The sequence below is a fragment of the Drosophila subobscura genome, chromosome O (assembly GCF_008121235.1).
Source record: "Drosophila subobscura isolate 14011-0131.10 chromosome O, UCBerk_Dsub_1.0, whole genome shotgun sequence".
Classification (NCBI taxonomy): domain Eukaryota; kingdom Metazoa; phylum Arthropoda; class Insecta; order Diptera; family Drosophilidae; genus Drosophila; species Drosophila subobscura.
Window position 1 is genome coordinate 12,661,062 of NC_048533.1, and position 19,025 is coordinate 12,680,086.

General features: G+C 46.2%; 1 protein-coding gene across 2 annotated transcripts in view; it reads left to right on the top strand.

Moving 5' to 3' along the window:
- LOC117897544 (GATA-binding factor C) overlaps positions 1-18,763 on the top strand; it is a 35,796-nt gene extending 17,033 nt beyond the window's left edge. For both annotated transcript variants that reach the window (XM_034806469.1, XM_034806470.1), the window contains exons 5-9: positions 5,416-5,561; positions 14,093-14,236; positions 17,577-17,763; positions 17,875-18,062; positions 18,199-18,763. In XM_034806469.1, coding sequence (XP_034662360.1) covers positions 5,416-5,561; positions 14,093-14,236; positions 17,577-17,763; positions 17,875-18,062; positions 18,199-18,225 — 692 coding nt within the window. In that variant the 3' untranslated portion in view covers positions 18,226-18,763. The remainder of the gene's footprint in view (positions 1-5,415; positions 5,562-14,092; positions 14,237-17,576; positions 17,764-17,874; positions 18,063-18,198) is intronic.
- Positions 18,764-19,025: the final 262 nt, after the last annotated feature.

Genomic DNA, 19,025 nt, shown 5'->3' on the forward strand with positions numbered 1-19,025 from the left:
CAAGAGCAACAGAAACAACAGAAACAACGACATCTTTATAGCTTGGGCCACTCGGGCAGGCAATGCTATGCGTGAGGGTCGGAGTCGGAGTCGGCCAACCCCCAAAAACAAGTCGAAAGCGGCCAGCTGGCTAAGAGTAGGAGCTGTGTTAACTTTCAGTTAGTTTTAGGGGTAATTCCAGTTAGTTAGATCCGTGTATCCCAGGACCTTATTAGCATCACTGACAGGCTCTCTGTGTGTGACCCCAGTGGAGGGCAGACTTTGTTGTCGCGCACCCTGCTTTCATTCACCTGCAAAGTTTACAAGTTACTGTTACAACACCGAGCGCACCCTGCTTCAAAGCTGCACCCACAAATGCAAATAGACACGTATGAGCCCCATGCTCGTGTATGTTTAATCATGACTGTATAGCAGCGACCACAAATGAGGAAGCGGTACGAACACAATACGAGGGAGAAGCTGCATCTCCGCTGACAAAATGTTTTCAGATATCATTTTATTTCATTTTCTTGGCCCGGCGACAGTTTGCTTGCTTCAACTAACCCAGCAAAAAAATACAAAAAATATGAAATAAATACAAAATAAACAAAAAGGTAGAGAGATGAGAAAAAAAATTGTCTGCAGCCGCATTGTTGGGTTACCTTCGTTAGGCCTGCTCCTCCAACTCCAACTCCAAGCAGCAACTTCGACTCCAACTTCGAGTCATCCTCAGAGTTGCCTCTGCCTCTGCTGCTGCTGCTGCTGCTGCTGCCTGTTCCCGTATTTATTTATCCTTTATCGCATCGCTTGCGATAAGTTTTTCGGGCGCAAGAACATGTGTTGCGAGTTTGTGGCTCGTTGCCACTGCCACTGCCTCAGCATCAGCCAACAGCCAACAGCCACTGGGGATGCGACTGCGACTCGTACTGGAAACGGGGACTGAACTGAACTGGGAGACTGCCACGAATGTGCATTGAATTGATTGGATGCCATTTGGGCTTTTGTCAGGTGAAAATAAAAAATGTTGTGAATGAGCTTTAAGTAATTGATATGGGTATGGGCACTGGGCATTCCTTTGACTTCGTTCCCTGCCTGCCTCTCACTTCACTCAATCAGGGCTCTTTGGGCTTAAACAGCAGGGATGAGCCAGGGTATGGCTATAGGGTCCATTGTTCCTTTGTCCGCGGCCTGACAGCTCTGGCCTCAAAATGAGGCGCTTGCCACTTATGTGTGGCATGCGCAGGATCCCATATCCCAGTCCCCCCTTTAGTCTCTCTCGCAGCGTGTCAATTATTCATACTAGGCGCATACTTTTCATTTTGCCTTTTCGCCTTTCTGTTTACCGTTTACGTTTACGTTTATCTCTCGTTCTTGTTCTCGTTCTCGTTCTTGTTTTATTCCGAGTATTTTAAGCATTTTCATTTCTGAAATTTCAACAACTTTGAAACAACAACTATTTACTCACACATCCATGTGTCTTTTGTCTTGCTCACCAGTAATTGTCTCTCTATTCAAGCAAAGCAATCTAAAACCTAACCAAGACCCAAGACCCAGCCATAAATCTGTATATTAATCCAAACAACTAATTAAAACCTGTGTAGACCAGAGACCAGAGACCAGAGAGATGTGAGGTGATGTGGTGTTGGTTTGTGTCTCAGGATCTCTTGCTCTCTCTCCCACTCTCCGGTCTACGTCTACCCACATGCAACAAATTAACGAGAAAAAAGGTACAACACATAAATTCTAGACAATTATGGCCCACTGACGCCAAATGTCAAATCAAGGCAGCAACAGTTAGTTAGACCTCTAGACCCCGGGACAGCCTACAACTACGACAAGAAGCACAGCAGCAGCAGCGGCAGCGGCAGCGCAGCAGCAGCACAGCGAAGACGATGCCAAATCGGGCCCTTAAAAACAGGTTCAGTTTCGGTTTCAGTTTCAGTTTTAGGTTTTTGGTTTTCGGTTTTCGGTTATGGGTTTTGGGACCCCAGACAATGTCACACCGTAAAACACAACAACACAGCAGAGAGAGAGGAGACGAGACGAGACCCGAAAACGGAGAAGCAGATGAGGAAGAAATACCAAAGTGTGCACAAATTTCCAAGAAATTACAAGGCAATGATGATGATGATTGTCCCTGGACCACAGTCCACGAAGCAGATCAACAGTGGGTTTGGGAGGGGGGAGACAAGAAATAACAGTTATAAGCAGGCTACTAAATCATAGACCAACCTGCTACGTGGTGTGTCTGGAAAAAAACACACAAATAAATAAATAAATAAAAAATCCAGAAAGGAAAAACTGTCATGTGGTCGGAGAGTGGGAAGAGGAGTGAGTAGAGGGGGTGAGACTGGCCACAGGACAGGCAAATTGATACCAAAAACAAAGGAGAAGAATGCATAAAACAAAGGAGAAGAGTGTATAAAACAAAGGCTTAATGGCCATAAAACAGAGGGAGGCCCCAAGTGAGGGCAGTGCCAGAGTGCGCGCCCGAAAGGATATGTACCTCATGGGCAACACGAGTCCCATACCTTGTACAAATTATACCTTGATTTCCCACTCCCACATTTCTCTATGCAGACTCCGTTGTCTTTTTGGGCTCCCTCCCCTTCTCGGACACTGCAGTCGTTGGCTGTGTTTTGCTCTTTTTGTGTTGTCACAGTGGGCACATTGGGTAAAAACATCATTAACACATTTGATTTATTAACTGCCGAGTGTGGATATTTATTCCTAAGGAGGATTGGAGCCCAAAAACACACACAACTTACCGGGAACTGCGCTAGAGCAAATCCATAACCAAAGAAAGCAGAACAGAAGAGTCGAGTGGAGAGAGGAGAGAGAGAGAAGAGAGAAGAACAAACAGTCAGAAGAGCAACAATAGCAAGCCACACTTTATGGCTTAATAAGCTGCAAACGAGTGGTCGAGGGAGGCGGTACACTCGGCACATCTGTAGGCGGCCAGCCCTTTTATGCTAAATGTTAAAGACCAACAAACACTCGACGATGGCCTTCCGTTGTTCTGTTCCTTTCTGAACGGTTCTGCTTTATGACAAACTAATAAATGCATAAAGTTTTCAATTTTCAACGGCTTCTGTTGGAGGTGCCAAGAGTGTGAGAGGCGTGTGAGAGGCAGCAGAGACACACACATACATACATATGCATATGCATGAGACTGCAAACAGTGCAAAGCAGAGAAAGAGTTATAGCTAGTCAGAAAATTGCAGTTACTTTTGCCAGAGAGAGCGAGAGCTTTTGTGTGCACCGTGGAGTGGGACATAAAAAATAGCAAACATAAATTCAATTGAAAATTTCTCAAGAAAGCACAAAACAAACACACATCTATTTTCAGACTTCAACAGTTTCGCGAAACGAAACTTTTTTTCCCTCGCATAATTTATGCGGTTTTAATTCAGGGGGTGTTGCCTGTTTGATTGGCGGCAATTTCGGCCGGGGGCCCTCTTCCTTTCCTTGGTTTGTTACGCAGTTTGCCAAACGCAAAGACAAAAGCAACAACAGAAAACGAATGCTAGCTTAGCTTAGAAGACCGAAGCTTGGCATACCCTCCCCAACTACAGTCGCTTGATTGTGTGAGATCATTCAGCTAAGCGAAAAATCAGAATACCCACTCCGAGGGTATAAATAAAGAGCACTCCCGACGGCACCCAAATGTGAGGCAATTAAAAAAGTCAAGTCGCCGCAAGTACTCAGGGAGCGATAAAAGAGAGCGAAGAGAGGAAAGCAAACACACAAAAAAAAGCAAAGCAGAGCAGAGCAAACTTGCGATTAAATGAAAACAAATGAACTGTTTATTTAACGCGCCTCTGGCTGTGCGCACAGGAGGGAGACAGATGGACAAAGATTACTTGACCACACGCTGTGTGACACACAGAGAGAGAGAGAGTGGAAGTGGGGGTGGGGTGGAAGTGGGAGTAGGAGTAGGAGTGAGACACGCAGAGCGTTTAATTTAATTTCTTTGAAAGCTCAAGAACAAAATGTTTGGCATGCCAGAGGACAGGACAGAACAGGACGGCACAGGACAGACGAGGACACGTGTGACAACAGCAGCAGCTAAATCACGTGAGGCCAAACCAAACTAAAGGAATAACCGTTAAAGTTCTGTCATCAAAACGCAACTGGAATTCCCCTAATGGCATTTGGGCAGGCGACGCACTTAATGAGAAGCCGACACCCGCTCGCTACCGCGCTCTCCCTCAACCCCACCACCACCACCCCCTTTTGGGTGCGGCCAGTGGGCTAATATTCAATAAAAAGTTATGCTCATGTGGCCATGTAAAAAGGCCACCGTTAATTAATTACGCCCCCTGGGCTAAGCTCCAAAAAGTAGCGTTAAATCTTTCAGTTTTCTCTTTAGCATAGCTAATGGTAACTGTCGGGGGTGTGGAAAGTGGGTTGGGGCACCACTTTTATGACTAAATTTCAATTTCAAAGCAAACAGAACCGAGACAAAGGCACAACAAGCAAAAGCATTAAACACAAAAACCGAAATAATGAAGCCCATTTAGTAGCGTCATTAAATGAGTTGAGCAAAAGACCAGAGCAGTGAGTGGGGAAGAGAAGAGCAGAAGGAAGAGCAAAGACAACTGTAATATGGAACGTTAATAACGCGTTACATTTGCAACTTCATCTCTTTCTCTCTCTCACCCACCCTTTCTTTATGCGTGTACAAGTGTGTCAGTGTGTGAGTGTGTGGGAGAGGCAAATCAACTTTGCTTACAAATTATGACTAAACTTATTCAAATGAGGCTGACTTACAGTTAGCCCAAAGAGAGGGAGAGCCGCCCAGAGAGCGCGTAACTGCAGTCACTAGAACGAAGCGGCAGCGCTGCCCCGGCCACTGTCTCTGCTACAGTCGCTGCTTAATTAAAATGTGTAAAGTCAGCAAAAGGCAAAAGTCGAAGCCCAGTGATAGAAAGAGACAGAGCGAGGGAGTTTAGCGGGGGAGACAGCGAGAGCGACAGAGGGAGACAGAGCCCGACCCCAGCGAATCCATCATTTCCGCTTCCATGCGTTTGCCCAGCAACCAAAAAAAAAAAATTGTATAAAAAAAACACGAGAGAGAAAAAAACATAAAAATGACTGAGAAACAGCTGAAAAATGTGGCCCTTTGTTGTTGGTGTGGCTGCAACATTGGCAAGCACAGTGCCACAAGAAAGTCTGCACACAGAATGCAGCAGAAATACACAGTCAAAAAAAAACCATTACCATATACACTACAAAGCAACATTCGTTTCCCATGCAAAATAATATTAAGAAATGTTAAATACTAATATGTTTCATGCGCTAAAATCACGTATAAACTTTTTTCAGTGTATACAAAATAGCAAATAAGAATCGCAAACTTTTCCATCTACTGCTCCATTAATTTTGATGAATTTCTCATAATCTTCATATATTTTATGCATTTATTTTTTGCAGAGGGTCGCGAGTGCGTGAACTGTGGCGCCACATCGACGCCACTGTGGCGACGCGACGGAACGGGACACTATCTATGCAATGCCTGTGGCCTATACTACAAGATGAACGGCCAGAATCGACCCCTGATCAAGCCAAAGCGAAGACTGGTAAGTCCTAACCTATCCATAACTTGTGGACCGTCTATAAGTATGCCAACCCGCGGGGCTCCGTCATCAAATTAACTAATAAATTCAGCAACTGCAGCGAAAGACAGGGAGAGATTCCAGAGAGCGAGGGAGATTCCTGGGAAATCGCTGCACATGAGCATCCATCTTGGGGCACGTTTCTGTCGCCAAGGGTCATAAAAAGCAGCGTGAAAGTTCTCAAATGTCATAATACTCGTACGATTCCGGGAACCGGAGAGACCCTCACAATTCCACAGTCGCACACTGATTGCATTTAGCTTGGGAAAAAATGGTTTTGATTCGGAGTCTGACTTGATAACGATCGAGGTGCATCATCATTATCACTTAGCGCACTAAAAACATAATCAGACAGCGGACAGCAGCAGTAAGAGTCGAGCGTGTGTGTGGGTCTGAAGAGCAGCATCAGCCGCATCATCAGCAGCAGCAGCAGCAGCAACAAACTATTGGAAATATACGAGCCTATGCGTAACCCCAAGTCCGTCGCAGGCGCCAGCCAACGAAAGACTTAGGCAACGAACGCAGAACGGAGACGGGCGGAGGGGGGAACCAGCACGGCTCAGCCAACCAACCACACAAAAAATTGGTCTATTAAAGATGCGTAAAAAGGCAGGCAACAGCCTTAACAACCACAAACAACAACCTGAACAACCACATGAACAACCAAACTGTTAAACGCTGACTTGGCGTTGATTTTTTATTGGCATTTAAATCGTATGCATTTTGATTGCATAACATTAACATAAATAAACCATTATGGCTCCCCTCTCCGCCTCTGCCTATGGCCTCTCTGCCTCTCTGCCTCTCTCCTCTGTGACGTGGCTCGAGAGGGAATTCCCAAGAAATTCACAGCTGGAGAGCAGCTCCAGCTCCAACGCGAGCTCAGTCCTCTGGTGGAGCCCTCTCTTTCGGTGTCTCTCCCTGTGGAGGTGGAACTGATCGAAAAGTGTTTGTTTGTTGATTTTTTCGTTGACAAAATATGCAACAAATTAAAATTTATGTGGCACTCAGCTGACTTATGGCTCTGGCTAAGGGGGTCCCTCTGCCGCTGCCACACAGCTAACCCCTCACCGCTTTCCGCTTCAGCCTGCTCTTTTGCACTTCTCTTTGCTCTCTCTCCTTGGCGCACTTTTGTGGCACAGGATGCGGCCCATCAACATCAAATGTCCTTTAGCTGCTTGAAATGCAATTCAATTGTTTAGCTGTGCCGCTCTGCCGCTGCTCCACTCCACTCCTCCTCCTTCCCCCCTGAGGCTGACCATTGATTTTGTTGGCCGAAACTCTTTGGGTGGCAATTGTATTGATTCTGTATTCGTCCGCCAGTCGCCGGCGATCAGAGAGGGTCAAGATCTGTTTGAGTTTTGCATACAAAGTTGAGTGGATGCTGCACTGCTGCACCTGCCCCTCTCAGCCAGAAGGGCATTTAGGGGCGGGGAGGAGGAGGTGGGTCCAAGGATAGTCCCAGGGTAGGGGATCTCATTGTCTGCTTTGGGGCCGCCTTTAATTAACTTTCCGAATTGTATGAAAACAGTCAACAAGTCGTTACTCTTTTGCCTGCAAAATTCTTTCTGTTTGCCTCTTCGGGGATCCATTGGTGACGGTGGCTGCGGCGGTGGTTGCTGCTTTTGTTGCTGCTGCTCTGGCTGTTGCTGAAACAGAAACAGAACAATGCAAATTTTTAATTTATGTATTTTAGCCTGCAACTCAGTTTCAGTTTCAGTCGGAGTTTGAGTTTGAGCCTGAGTCTGTGAGTCTCCCTGACTTTCTGGGCCCCGTTCGCTTACATATGTTTTCCAGTTGTTTCGCTGTTGTTCTGCTTTTGTGCTGCGACCCAGCCCGGCCCGGCCCGAGCCAAACCGAACTGGCTAAGCAGCCCGCTGGCAACGCAATTATTGCATTTAATTATAAGGCCCAAAAAAAGCTTTTATAAGCGTTAAAGTTTCGCTTTGTTTTCGCTTTTTTTTACCTGTCGCCCTCAGGCTCTGCGCCGCGCTATGAATGTGGCAGCCTAGCCTTTGGTTCCGGCCTTGACGGGGATTTGTCACATTTGGCAGGGCGAATGCGGGTGACCTTATAGACAGTGCGGATCGGCAGTAAACGAACTTCAATTTGTATCGCGAATATATATAAATATAGACAATAATCCATATCATACACTTGAAGTTTTCAGCCTTTTCTTGTTCAATTATTTATGATTATCTTGTCGATTTGTCTGAAATTTGTCTTACAATCTCGTAACGCACTGTCCAGATAAACTTTTTTATAGCTATGGCTAATTGCCGATCCATGTTAAATCCGCAAGTCGACAAAGAACACAAACGTGGCTGGGCTGGGGTCAATCCGGCGGCTGCGGAGTCGAGGCGAGGCAGCTGCTCATCTCAGAGATCGTGACTTATATAAGCAGCAAGCACATACATGTATGTGTGTGTGAGTGTGTAAGGGGCGAGGGGCTTGGCGCTTGCATTTTGCATAATATTTATGCCTCAGTTGCTGCTGCCGTTGACGTTGCCGCCGCTGCTGTTGCACTTAATTTATGCGAATTTTCACACAGTAAATTGAACAAAACGACGGCCACGTCAGGCAATACAACAAAAGAAGCAAAGGAAAAATGTACAAAATATTTATTTGTATGCTTATTACATTGTCTTATGTCACAGCAAATAAAAACACCACAAAAGCTGCCTTTTCCATTTAGAAATAGTTAAACAATAAACCCATCAACACTTGACACAATCGTTTATAAATGCATTTAGAAAGAAAGAAAAAAAACAAGCTCAGAGCGTAATTAATTATTAATCCGAAGGCGTATTTCAACGCTAACAACTCAACATCCATAAACAAATATAGATAAATGATTAAATGCAGCAGGGGAAAGATAAAATGAAAACAAGCGAAAGAAATTCAAGCCGAGGCTTTGGGATACCCTTGCATGAAATTCCAGCTACAGCCAACAATTTTATGCAAAGTCTGATTAAAAATATATGAACTTTAAACATTTCCAAGAGTATATTGATCAACGACCTCTCAGCGGGTTGTAAAAGCTGTCTTTAAGCAAAACAGAAATCAAACTAGATCCAGAAAGCGAGGCAGTTACCAGTCTACAAATAAGTAGAGGGAGAAAACTAATTAACACATTTTTGGGGCCAGCTGTGGAGCCATATCCATCGCATCCCATCCCCATGCTTGTTGGCGTGGGAAAATTCGCAGTTTCTGTTGTAGGCAGTGACGCTCCCAAATTGAATGCAGAAGATCCAGAAACGAGGACCATCGATAAACGAACGACAGCCAAATCAAAACTAAAGCAAGGCAAAACAAAAAAGGAGAAGGGCTCGAAGTAAAAGTTCAATGCACGTGGCTGCTTCTTCATCAACTGCCCCAAAACGGGGCGTATACGCAATCGAGAGCATTAAGGTTGTTTTTTTTTTTTTCTTTTTTTGGCTGTGCTTTTTTTTATTGGGGCGCTAGGATCTTGTTAAGCGGGGGGCTAATGTTATCAAAATGCACTTGAAAAAACACAGAAGGCCCTGGGCCAGGGACCTGATCAGAGGGACGGGGAATGCTGCAACAGTTTGTTGCTGTTGTGGCTGCTGTGGCAGCCTCGCAGATCAATTAAAAATTAACGATATGAAGCGCAACGCAGCCAAAAGCGGGGCGTGCCCATAATAATAATGAAAGAGGCTCAAACGCAGGCTCAAAGGCAGGTCCAGCGAAAGGGTTGCCAGGCACTCGGCAGATGATTAAGGCCCAAAGAGTTAGGGACCCATTTTATTCCTCCTTATTTTTTTCGCTCCCTTGTTAAGTGGGAATTCAGAATGTGCTTTCGCTTTTCGGGCAGCGCTCTCCCCACCGCCTCTCTCTCGGTATGCCACCCCCTAAAGAAATTTATGGTGACTGTTTAATATGCAAATGCATAATTTTGCACAGGTTTCCCCTGCTCACCATCTGAGCTACAGGGTTGCCAGTGCACTTTCTAACCCTTTTTCCCATTTACAGACAACGAACACGCAGTCCGCGGGGTCAGGGGCTGTGGCTGTGCGTGTCTAGGCGACATTCATTTTGGTGGCCAGTGGCCAGTGGCCAGTGACCAGGCTCCACCTTGCCTCGTGGCTGGTTCCATAATTTATTTGGACTGTGCCAGTGCCCAGTGCCATGGGCCTGTGTTCCTGGGCCCCACTTTCAATGGCCGGTGACAAATATTAATGACGATTCTCATGCCCTCAAATGGGACTAGTGGGACTTGTGTAGGGGGCTAGTCGACAGTCTGTTGCAAGTCTAGTCAGTTGCATTTGTCATGCACTCAACCAAATTGATGAGATTTACTAGCTTATTGTTCGATGTTTCCGTTGGTTTTCCCTGTCACTTTCTCACTGTGTAGCTGGACCTGCAGTGGCGCCTCCTGCGAATGCTAAACAAAAGCCAATGTGGACATGTCCAGGCGACAAGCTCGACTCAAAGAGCCTTCACCTTTGCCTTTCCGTAGTCATTCCCCCCGGCAAGCTCATAAAATTCATTGAGCAGCATTAATGAGCGACATTAATGGCTTGTTTCTGTTTGCTGGCCATAAACCATTTTATTGATTTTTTACCTCCATTCCGGCGGGGCAGGTGTGATTTTTAGCAACAGTTTCGTGCCGCGACTGCGGCTGTAGCTGTGGCTGTGGCTGCGTTCCGAGCATGGAAATGAGCTAAGCTGATGTTTTAATTAGTCAAATTAGCCGGAGAGCAAGGAGAGGCCAGAATAGCAGCAACTTCACACAAATACCCTTGCTTGCGTCCAATGCCGACACACGCCTCCTTTTTGGAGGTTTTGGGAACAGCTGCAGAGAGAAAGGGATAGGAAAATTATATAAAAATTCGAATTGAAATGTCAGGAAACACAGAAACTGTTGAAAGATTATAGTGAGATGTGGAGAACCCAAAGTAAAGCCAAAATGTGATTAGATTATTGAGAAAAAAGAAAGTACGAGAGCCCTCAAAGAAAATAATGATACGAAAAAACCAAACGAAATGTCAAAAGTACTAAAGAAAGAGAAGAACGAAAAGTGCGAAGATCTAATCGGACAGACAGATACAAAAAGTACCACACAAAAAACGCAGGACGAAGTAGAACAGGACAAGGGCAGAGAGGAGTACGGTAGAATGAGGCCCACAAGGAAACATTTTCCTCTGGGCCAATAAAATTTGAATTTTTAAATTAAATTTCACAGTCAGACAAACACACACAAAGAGAGCCACCCACACACAAACACACAGCTATACACATTTACCGTTATAAATGTAACTGTTATGTGCCAGACACAAGCCTCCAGCCGCCCAATTTCAGCCCGCATCAGCCCCATTTTGTTGGGGCTTGTTTCCTCTTGCTACTCCTGGCCCTCTCGTCCCCTTTGTACAGCATCAGATATAGAAATTTTCTGCACGCTATCTTTTTGCCATCTTTCCTGACTGTACATATCTGGGGAAGGAAGGAAGGGAAGGGAAGCGAAGTGTGGGCTGATGAGCTCCAAAACAACCCCCAGAAAGGGGGCGGCCATGCGCTCTAAGCCCTGGCTGAGGGTTGCCACCAGCAGAAGCAGCAGCAGCAGTGGCAGTGGCAGCAGAGGCGACAGCGAAAAATTTAATGAATGTTTTGTTAGATAACGAAAGAAGCAGAAAAGCGAACAAGGAAAAAATGAGTTGATAAAATGTCCCCAACAGAGATAGAAAGAGAGAGGGAGTGAGGGAGAGAGAGAGAGATTGCCTCACTCACTGCCCGCAAGTGAAAGATGTTACACTGAGATAAGACTGTTACATCTACACACTCTCTCCCTCCCACTCTCTCTAACCCTCGCTGTCCATCCCTCTTTCTCCCTCTCGGCTTGCCATCTTGACTGCGTCCCGTTGCGTATCTGAGATGGCAAAGGGCATTGCCATTGCCCAGCTCAAAAGAGAGCGCACACAAAAGCTGCGCAATAAATAGAAATGCAGAAGAAGAGCTGCCAGCCGAAGGAGTGGGCGGGAGGAGGTGGAAATATATTTACTTTGTACATATTTACTCTGCCACCCACTCGGCACTCCAACAATCAATGCTGCTGCTGCTGCTGCCACTGCTTGCCCTCCTGCGCTGAGCTTCTCTATGTTTTACTTACAATTAAATATTTAAATGTGTTTGTGTGTGAGTGTTCCTGAAAATGAAAACGAAATTTGCATAAAGCAACAAAAGCTCAAGAGAAATATGAGAAGCAAATAGCATGAAAAAACATGAGAAGCAGCAGAAAGATAAGCCAGCAGAAGCGACGACCATTTTGTGGCAATGCTCACAAAAATATATAAATCAAGTAAAGCCCAACGAAGGTGCCAACAAAAGCAATAGCAGTCAAAGGAGAGAACTCTGATGGATTTGGATTCGATTTGGATTACATTTTAGCGATTTACATTCCGAGAACTTTAAGTTTGATTCTTCCAAACAGTTGTAGGTACTTTCTTTTATGCGTTTCGCACTGTAAAAAGTTGTGCATAATAACCTCTTCAAGGGTTGTGTAAAGCATAAACAGTGAGAGCAAAAAGTCACAGGCCCTAACAATGCAAACGCATTTTGTCATGCATTGATAAATCACAATTTATGGGCACACGGCACCAACCAACATGCAACAAAAGCAAGCGCAAGCACACTCATGTAGCAGAGTGTACACACAATGTAACATGGAAGTGTGAGAGTGCACACACAAATACATTTCTGTGCCGTGCTTTTGTTATTAATCGCAAGCGCCATCTTGTTTTGTATGATTGTTGCTTTTGTTGTTTTGGCGCTTGCGCTTTTTGCTTTTCAATTAAACCCCAAACGCCTGTCAATGTCTGACAGTTTGTCAATTTTTCCCCATCATCTCCTCCTCGCTCTCTCTCTGTCTCCCTCACACCCTCATTGCTTCGATTGCATTGACATTGATTTATGTGATTTGCTTTGTAATTCCTGTTGAGGTTATGTTTGCTTTTGTGAGGTTATGTTTGGCTGAAATTGAGGTTATGTCGTCTGCTCTGTAGGTAAGGGCGGACAAGCCTGATTGAATTGACACTGTGTTGGCCAACAGAAGTTGCACGCCCACCATCCCGAATCGAAACCAGTTGCAATGGGAATGGGAATGGGAATGGAATGCGATCTGGCGATCCTGTTTGTCACTCTATCTCTGTACCTCTCTCCCTTTCAGTTTCTGTGGTGTTTTGTTGCATTGTCATGTTAACAACTTAATTTATATACGCTTAAGCATTTTGGCCATGTCCTCGCTAAAGTCTGCTCCAAGAGTCCCCACATAATTACCAGTCTGAATGTGTCTTTCTCTTTCTCGCCTTGTAGGCGTTGAAATTAATTTTGAATTTCTCACTTTTTCGCATTTGGTTGAAAATGTTACAAGCTCGTTAACACAAGACAGTGCCACCAAAAAAAAAAGCAAACAAAAACAGAAAAAAGGAAAAATGCAGACACCCAAAGCAAAAGCAATACCAAACCAAAGCAAAGATAAAGATATAGAGGGGCAGATAGAGAGGGGCCCTTGCCATATGACCTCTGATTTATGTTAATCGCCAAATCGAGAACAGGTGAGACACAGAGCTAAACAGATCGAGATCGAGATCAGACCAGAGCTGAAGCTGTAGCTGTGTTGCTGGAACTGGAACTGGGGCTTTGGTTGGCTGGAGCTGGAGCTGAGGCAGAGGCAACAATTAAAAATCAAAGTCAAACATGATCAACGCCAGTTTAAGGCCTCGTAGCCATGTGTTGTACCAGCAGCCCGTACAAGCCCCACCAACTGGATGTCTGGAAGGGTATACACCCGTATGTACTCGTACTACGGCACGCTGGGATGCAGGGCGGGGACGGGGCAGGGGGTACGCTATAACGAAGACCAAAACGCAGACAAAGTTTGTGCCACAGAGTGTGCTGCTGCTGCTGCTGCTGGGGCACTAGGGAGTGGGGCGATCCGAGAGGGAACTCTGTTGGGTTTTTGGGCTCTTCGTTCTTCGTTCTTCGTTCTCCTCTCTCGTGGGCTCTTTTGGTTCTTCTGAGTTCTTGTAGCCAATTCGTGGAAATTTAAGCGTGGCACAGACATGATCCCTCCTTGTTGCTGTTGTTACTGTTGTTGTTGCTGCTGTTGTTTTTGGGCAGTTTTGTAAAAATTGTCATTTTAATGAATTGATGCTGCTGTTAACCCAAGTCGAAGGCCCCAGGTTTGGGTCCAGCCTCGAGTTGAAGTTGAAGCTGGGGAGTCTGAGGAGCTATGGAGTGAGGGTTTGGGTTTGCTTTTGGTATGCCATCTGAAAAATGCTGTTGCCTGGCGTGTTGAGCAACTTTGTTTGGGATCTGCTCAGAGGAAGAGTGGTTATGTGTGGGTACGGGCGCTGTGCGTTAGTTTTGGCGCTGTTCAATTAGCCGATCGACTGCATTAGCATAATCAATTTTGGAGGAAGTACTTTAACCAGCGGATATCCTTTAGTAACCCTTTATTTTCTATTTCTATTTTCCAGACGCTGCAGTCCCTGCAGAGTGCGGCCAAACGGGCGGGCACATCCTGCGCCAATTGCAAGACCACAACCACAACCCTTTGGCGGCGCAACGCCAGCGGCGAGCCCGTCTGCAACGCCTGCGGATTGTACTACAAGCTGCACAATGTAAGTACAACTTTCATCCAAAGACCACTGGTCATCGGAACTATTGGAATTAAAGAGAGACCAAACCCGCCACCCCGTTCCTCATCGAACAGGAGCTTCATCGATTTACGATTTAGGCGATTTCATGCCACATTTAACCCCCCTTGCCAGCCAGGACCACTCCATAAGTGTCGGACGGGAACACAGATTAAATGTGACAAAAATGAAGTGTCCTCCCACCCGGGGGTGGCCTTTCCGTTTAGCTTCTTCATTTGTTGCCCCAGCAGGTTGCACCCCTCATGATGAATGGCTGATGATTATTTAAAGATGCCAGTTAGCCAACCAACCAAGCCACGAACCACCCTCTCGACGGGCAGCACACACCCCCGCGACAGCGATAAGCGTCTGGTCTCTGGTGTTTGGTGTTTGGCTGTGAAAATGCGATAAGCTTTTCCCAGATTTCAGTTATGGGCAACGCGTGGCAGGATGCACAGACCATCTCCCCCTTTTAGCTACAAATCGGGGTAATTTATGTAATCGAGCAGCAGCTAAACTGCATTGGATTGAATAATGTTATGTCAGATTCCGGGCGCCAGCCCCCAGCCCTGCACTCTTATTAAATATTCATTAGCCACGCTTTTCAGGAGATAAGCTCGAGTTTTTCTTCGACTTGTCCCTTCTTCTTTTTGTTTTTCTATCTTCCTTTTTTCTAAAACTTTGGGCTTCCCCGCGGCAAGTTTTTAATGAGTTTTGCGGCTGAACTTTTGGCACATTTACATGTCAGTGGCCCCTAAGTGATGGGCCACCTGTCCCTGTCTGGCCCCACTGTCTCTCTGGCTGGGAAAACTAATTAAGTTGCGGCCAGCCGCCTGCCGCCTGCCACTTGCCACTTTCCACATGAAGGGGAAAACTGCACTTCGATGGCTATCGGCAAAGGCGAAATATTTTTAATTGAGCTCGGCCATAAAAGGCAAATATCAAAGAGTGCTCCATTTTCGCTAATCTGATTTGAGACTGCGGGAAGAGAGAAGACAAACAAAAAAAAGCAGCAAGCAAACTTTGCAACGTGCCACATGCGGCATATGTATGCACTTTGGGTGGCTTTTTCTTACAGCGAAAAGTATTTTTGCGAGCATTTTCCCGTCAATTGGACAGTGGCCCATCGCGATAAGATGCCAATCAGCGCACATTTTTGTAGCTATTTCTATCCCTCTCTCTCGGTCTGCCTGTATCGTACTGCTGCCTCTTTCTGTCGCGCAGTTCATTTCAATTCAGTTCGTTTGCTATTCGGCCCGGTGGCCTGTGTGGGCCCTCTCTTCAAGCCCAAGTGATTGGCACATTTTATGGAAATGTTGCCAGTGGGGACTGGCTAGCAGCACTTTCCCCCCACATCCCCAGCTGTATTCCCCTATGGGGAGTGCGAGTGTGCTCTTCTTCGCTCGCTTTCCGCACACTTGCTAAATCTTCTGGCTGTTATCTGCCATCTGCTGGCAGTTCCTTGGAACTGCGAGCCTCATCATGTTAATTAACAGCAAATGAGACAATTGCTGAGCATCGCCCGATAATCTTTATCTCTGCTTATCGCGAGGAGCAACTGAAAGAGATTCGCTGCCCGCTGTGCACCGGCTGGGAGAGTGTGTGTCCAGGACAATAACTCATAAAGGTGACCTAACGGTGACCGGCGCGCCGACAGGCCTGCAGCCTGGCGCCGTCTCGCTCTGACCCGACCCCCACCTACACACGTCTCACACAATTTGCCGACAACAGGCCAGTGTCTCTGTCTCGCTACTTGTTTGCATCGGGCCTGCATTCTATGTGTGTGTGTGTGGACTCTGTGTTTGTGTGGATGGTGGATGTGATGTGGGTGGGCTGCTGTCACATTGCAAGTCAACTGCAGCGGCGCGTGTGTGCGCTCCACGCTCGATTTAGATTTTATGCATAAAAAAAGTTAATCTGCAGATGCGTCAGATATTGCTGCTGCTGCTCCTCGGAGTGCATTTTCCTGTGAATTCCCTAATGATCAGGGCCTGTGTGCATTAACAACTTTATGCTTTGTTGCTGCATATCAATTAAAGCTTAAGCCCAGCTGCCGACTTGCTAATTGCCACAATTTGCGCTAAACGCTAGAGAGACTATCAATTACGTGGGCTGTGCCGTGCCGCCGCCGATCTCGCTAAGTGATCTTGATACATTTTTTGTTCAACGTTTGAATACTACTCCACTCCCCTCTCCTCATCCGACTCTGTAAGTGATACGTTTGTTGCGACAATCATGATCAACCCTCCGAAAGGCACTCAAATCTCGGCTCTTCAGAACTCTCTTTTTCTATGTCCCGGCAATTTAACAATTTCTCAGTGTTTGCTTTAGCAAGGGAAGCAAAAAAAGGCACAAACAATGTCGTATAATTCACGCCCAGGTAAGGGAGAGCCGCAGCAGCAGCCCTACTCTCCCTCTCTTTGCCGCTTCCTCTTTGTAATGTTACATTTCTTTCTTCCTTTTGTCATTGCTTCTGCTCTGCTGCTGCTGCGGCTGCTGCGGAGTATCAGCTCCTCCTTTTGCTCTGCTGCTGTTGAAATGCCCTTGCAGGGGATATTAGGATTTTAAGCAGATTGTTTGAAACACAGAAGAGTATGTTGATCAGCCCTGTGTCCCTGGTGGGGAATAGTCTGAAACTGAGAACATTACTTTTTTTTTAACTGCCGCAGGAACATTGAATCTGCTAGGGTATCAAAAGCTTCGGCTAGAGCCTCCTGCTGCTCCTGCTGCCTCTTCCGCTGGTGTTGTTGCTGGGAATAGGGTAACTCAATATTGTAATTGTAGCGCAATGAAGCGCATGCTGCCGCTTAGATGTTCGCAAGTGATAAGCCATTGCATATGAAGAGAGGCCAGCAGCAGCAGCAGCAGCAGCAGCAACAATGGCATTGGCCAAGGGAAAGACTACGACAACAGCAGCAGCGCTGTAGCGAAAGAGAGCACAGAGAGGGAGAGGACAGACAAACAAAAAAGTTGCCCGGGTGCCGTTGGGAGCGCTTATCAGCGCCAACTAATCGCATTCGCAAATGGCGCTTATCTGATCGTGTAGAAATGCTTGTAATACTTCATTTTCACTTCCCGGTTGCACTCACACAAGCACACAGGCACTCACACACTCGCGCACTCGCGCACACTCACGTAGCACCCCCAACTCCTGTTAGTAGTTGCAACTGCAACAGACAGCGTGTGCAGCTAGCGGCATTTCCGGTCCATGAATTTGCATAAATTTGACCCATTTTAGTGGTCAGACACCGAGTTGTTTTTGTTCCTTTATTGATTTTCCCGCACAAAAGTTTTCACCTCTATTTTTTCCCCCTACGCTTTACAGGTCAATCGTCCGCTCACCATGAAGAAGGAGGGCATTCAGACGCGTAACCGCAAACTGAGCTCCAAGTCCAAGAAGAAGAAGGGCCTGGGCGGCGGCTGTCTGCCGATGGGCGGCCATCTGGGCATGGGCGACTTCAAGCCACTGGACCCCTCGAAGGGCTTCGGCGGCGGCTTCTCTGCCTCCATGGGTAAGCATCATCACTGCAGCTGCATCTGCAGCGCCAATTAAACGGTTGTCACTCATACTAACGCCTGTTCTCTCCATTTTCTTCTCTCTCGCTCTCTTTCTCTCTGTTTAGCGCAACATGGACACCTTTCGAGTGGATTGCATCCGGCGCATGCGCATATGCATGGCAGCTGGTATACCGGCGGCATGGGGGCCTTGGGAGCGTCTAGTGGCCTGCAGGGCGGCTTCTCCACCGCTGGTTCTCTGGGCGGCGGTGTTGTGCCCCACTCGCAGCCCTATCACTTGGGACTCAGCTCAATGGTGAGTACTACTGAAGAGGAGCAGCTTAAAACACTCAAGGCATGGACAAAGCTCTGCCTTGCGAGTGGATTCCATTGAGAGCTTTCTTACTAATGTTTTACTATCTTTCTGCTCTCTCTCTCCGTCTCTCTTGCAGGGCACCTGGCGCACAGACTATACGTGATGGAGCGGTAATAACTTGAACAATAATCTGTTCAGTTAATGCCACAAATGAGAAGCAAACCAGATGCAACAAATACAACAAACACAATGCCAAACTGAGGACTCCTTGACAGCCAGCCCTGGACAGCCCGTTCGCTATTAGCACTTGAGATCCACATTCCCACATGTACATATGTGTGGATGGTACATAAGTACTTATGTGCGGGTGTGCGAGTGTGCCAGTGATGCCCAGGCGCTGGTTTTTCCTAATTGTAAACATTGCGTGCAATTTTTAATTATTTAAGCTTTCGTTTTGTTGCTGTCGAACCGGACCGGACTCCGGGCCGAGTGAAGCCGGCAGCAATAACACAAAAAATCCCCCATTAAAATTAATTAAAGGGCTGCACATTTATTTGTATTTTATTTTCGCCTTTATGGCTTCTCTGTTTCATATTTCGCTTAATTAATTTAATTTCTCTCAGCGTATTCAATTGTGCTTTATGAACTGCCATAAAAAACAAAACAAAACAAAACAGAAACCGAAACGAGAGGGAGAGGGAGAGGGAGACAGAAAGTTGCATAAATATTTATTGTGTATATATAAACAAAGAAGAAAAATCAAGCACATAGAGAACTAAACAAAATTATTGCTAAAAACAAAAAGCAGACAAACACCGTTACAACGCACGTCCAACAGAAGAGAAGAGAAAAGAAGTTCTGTAAAGTAAAAGTTGAAAACAAAACGAAAGACGATTGTCCTAATTCGCGGAATGCAATTGAAAATTGCACGAAATACTTTATAGCGTATGCCTACTGTAAACT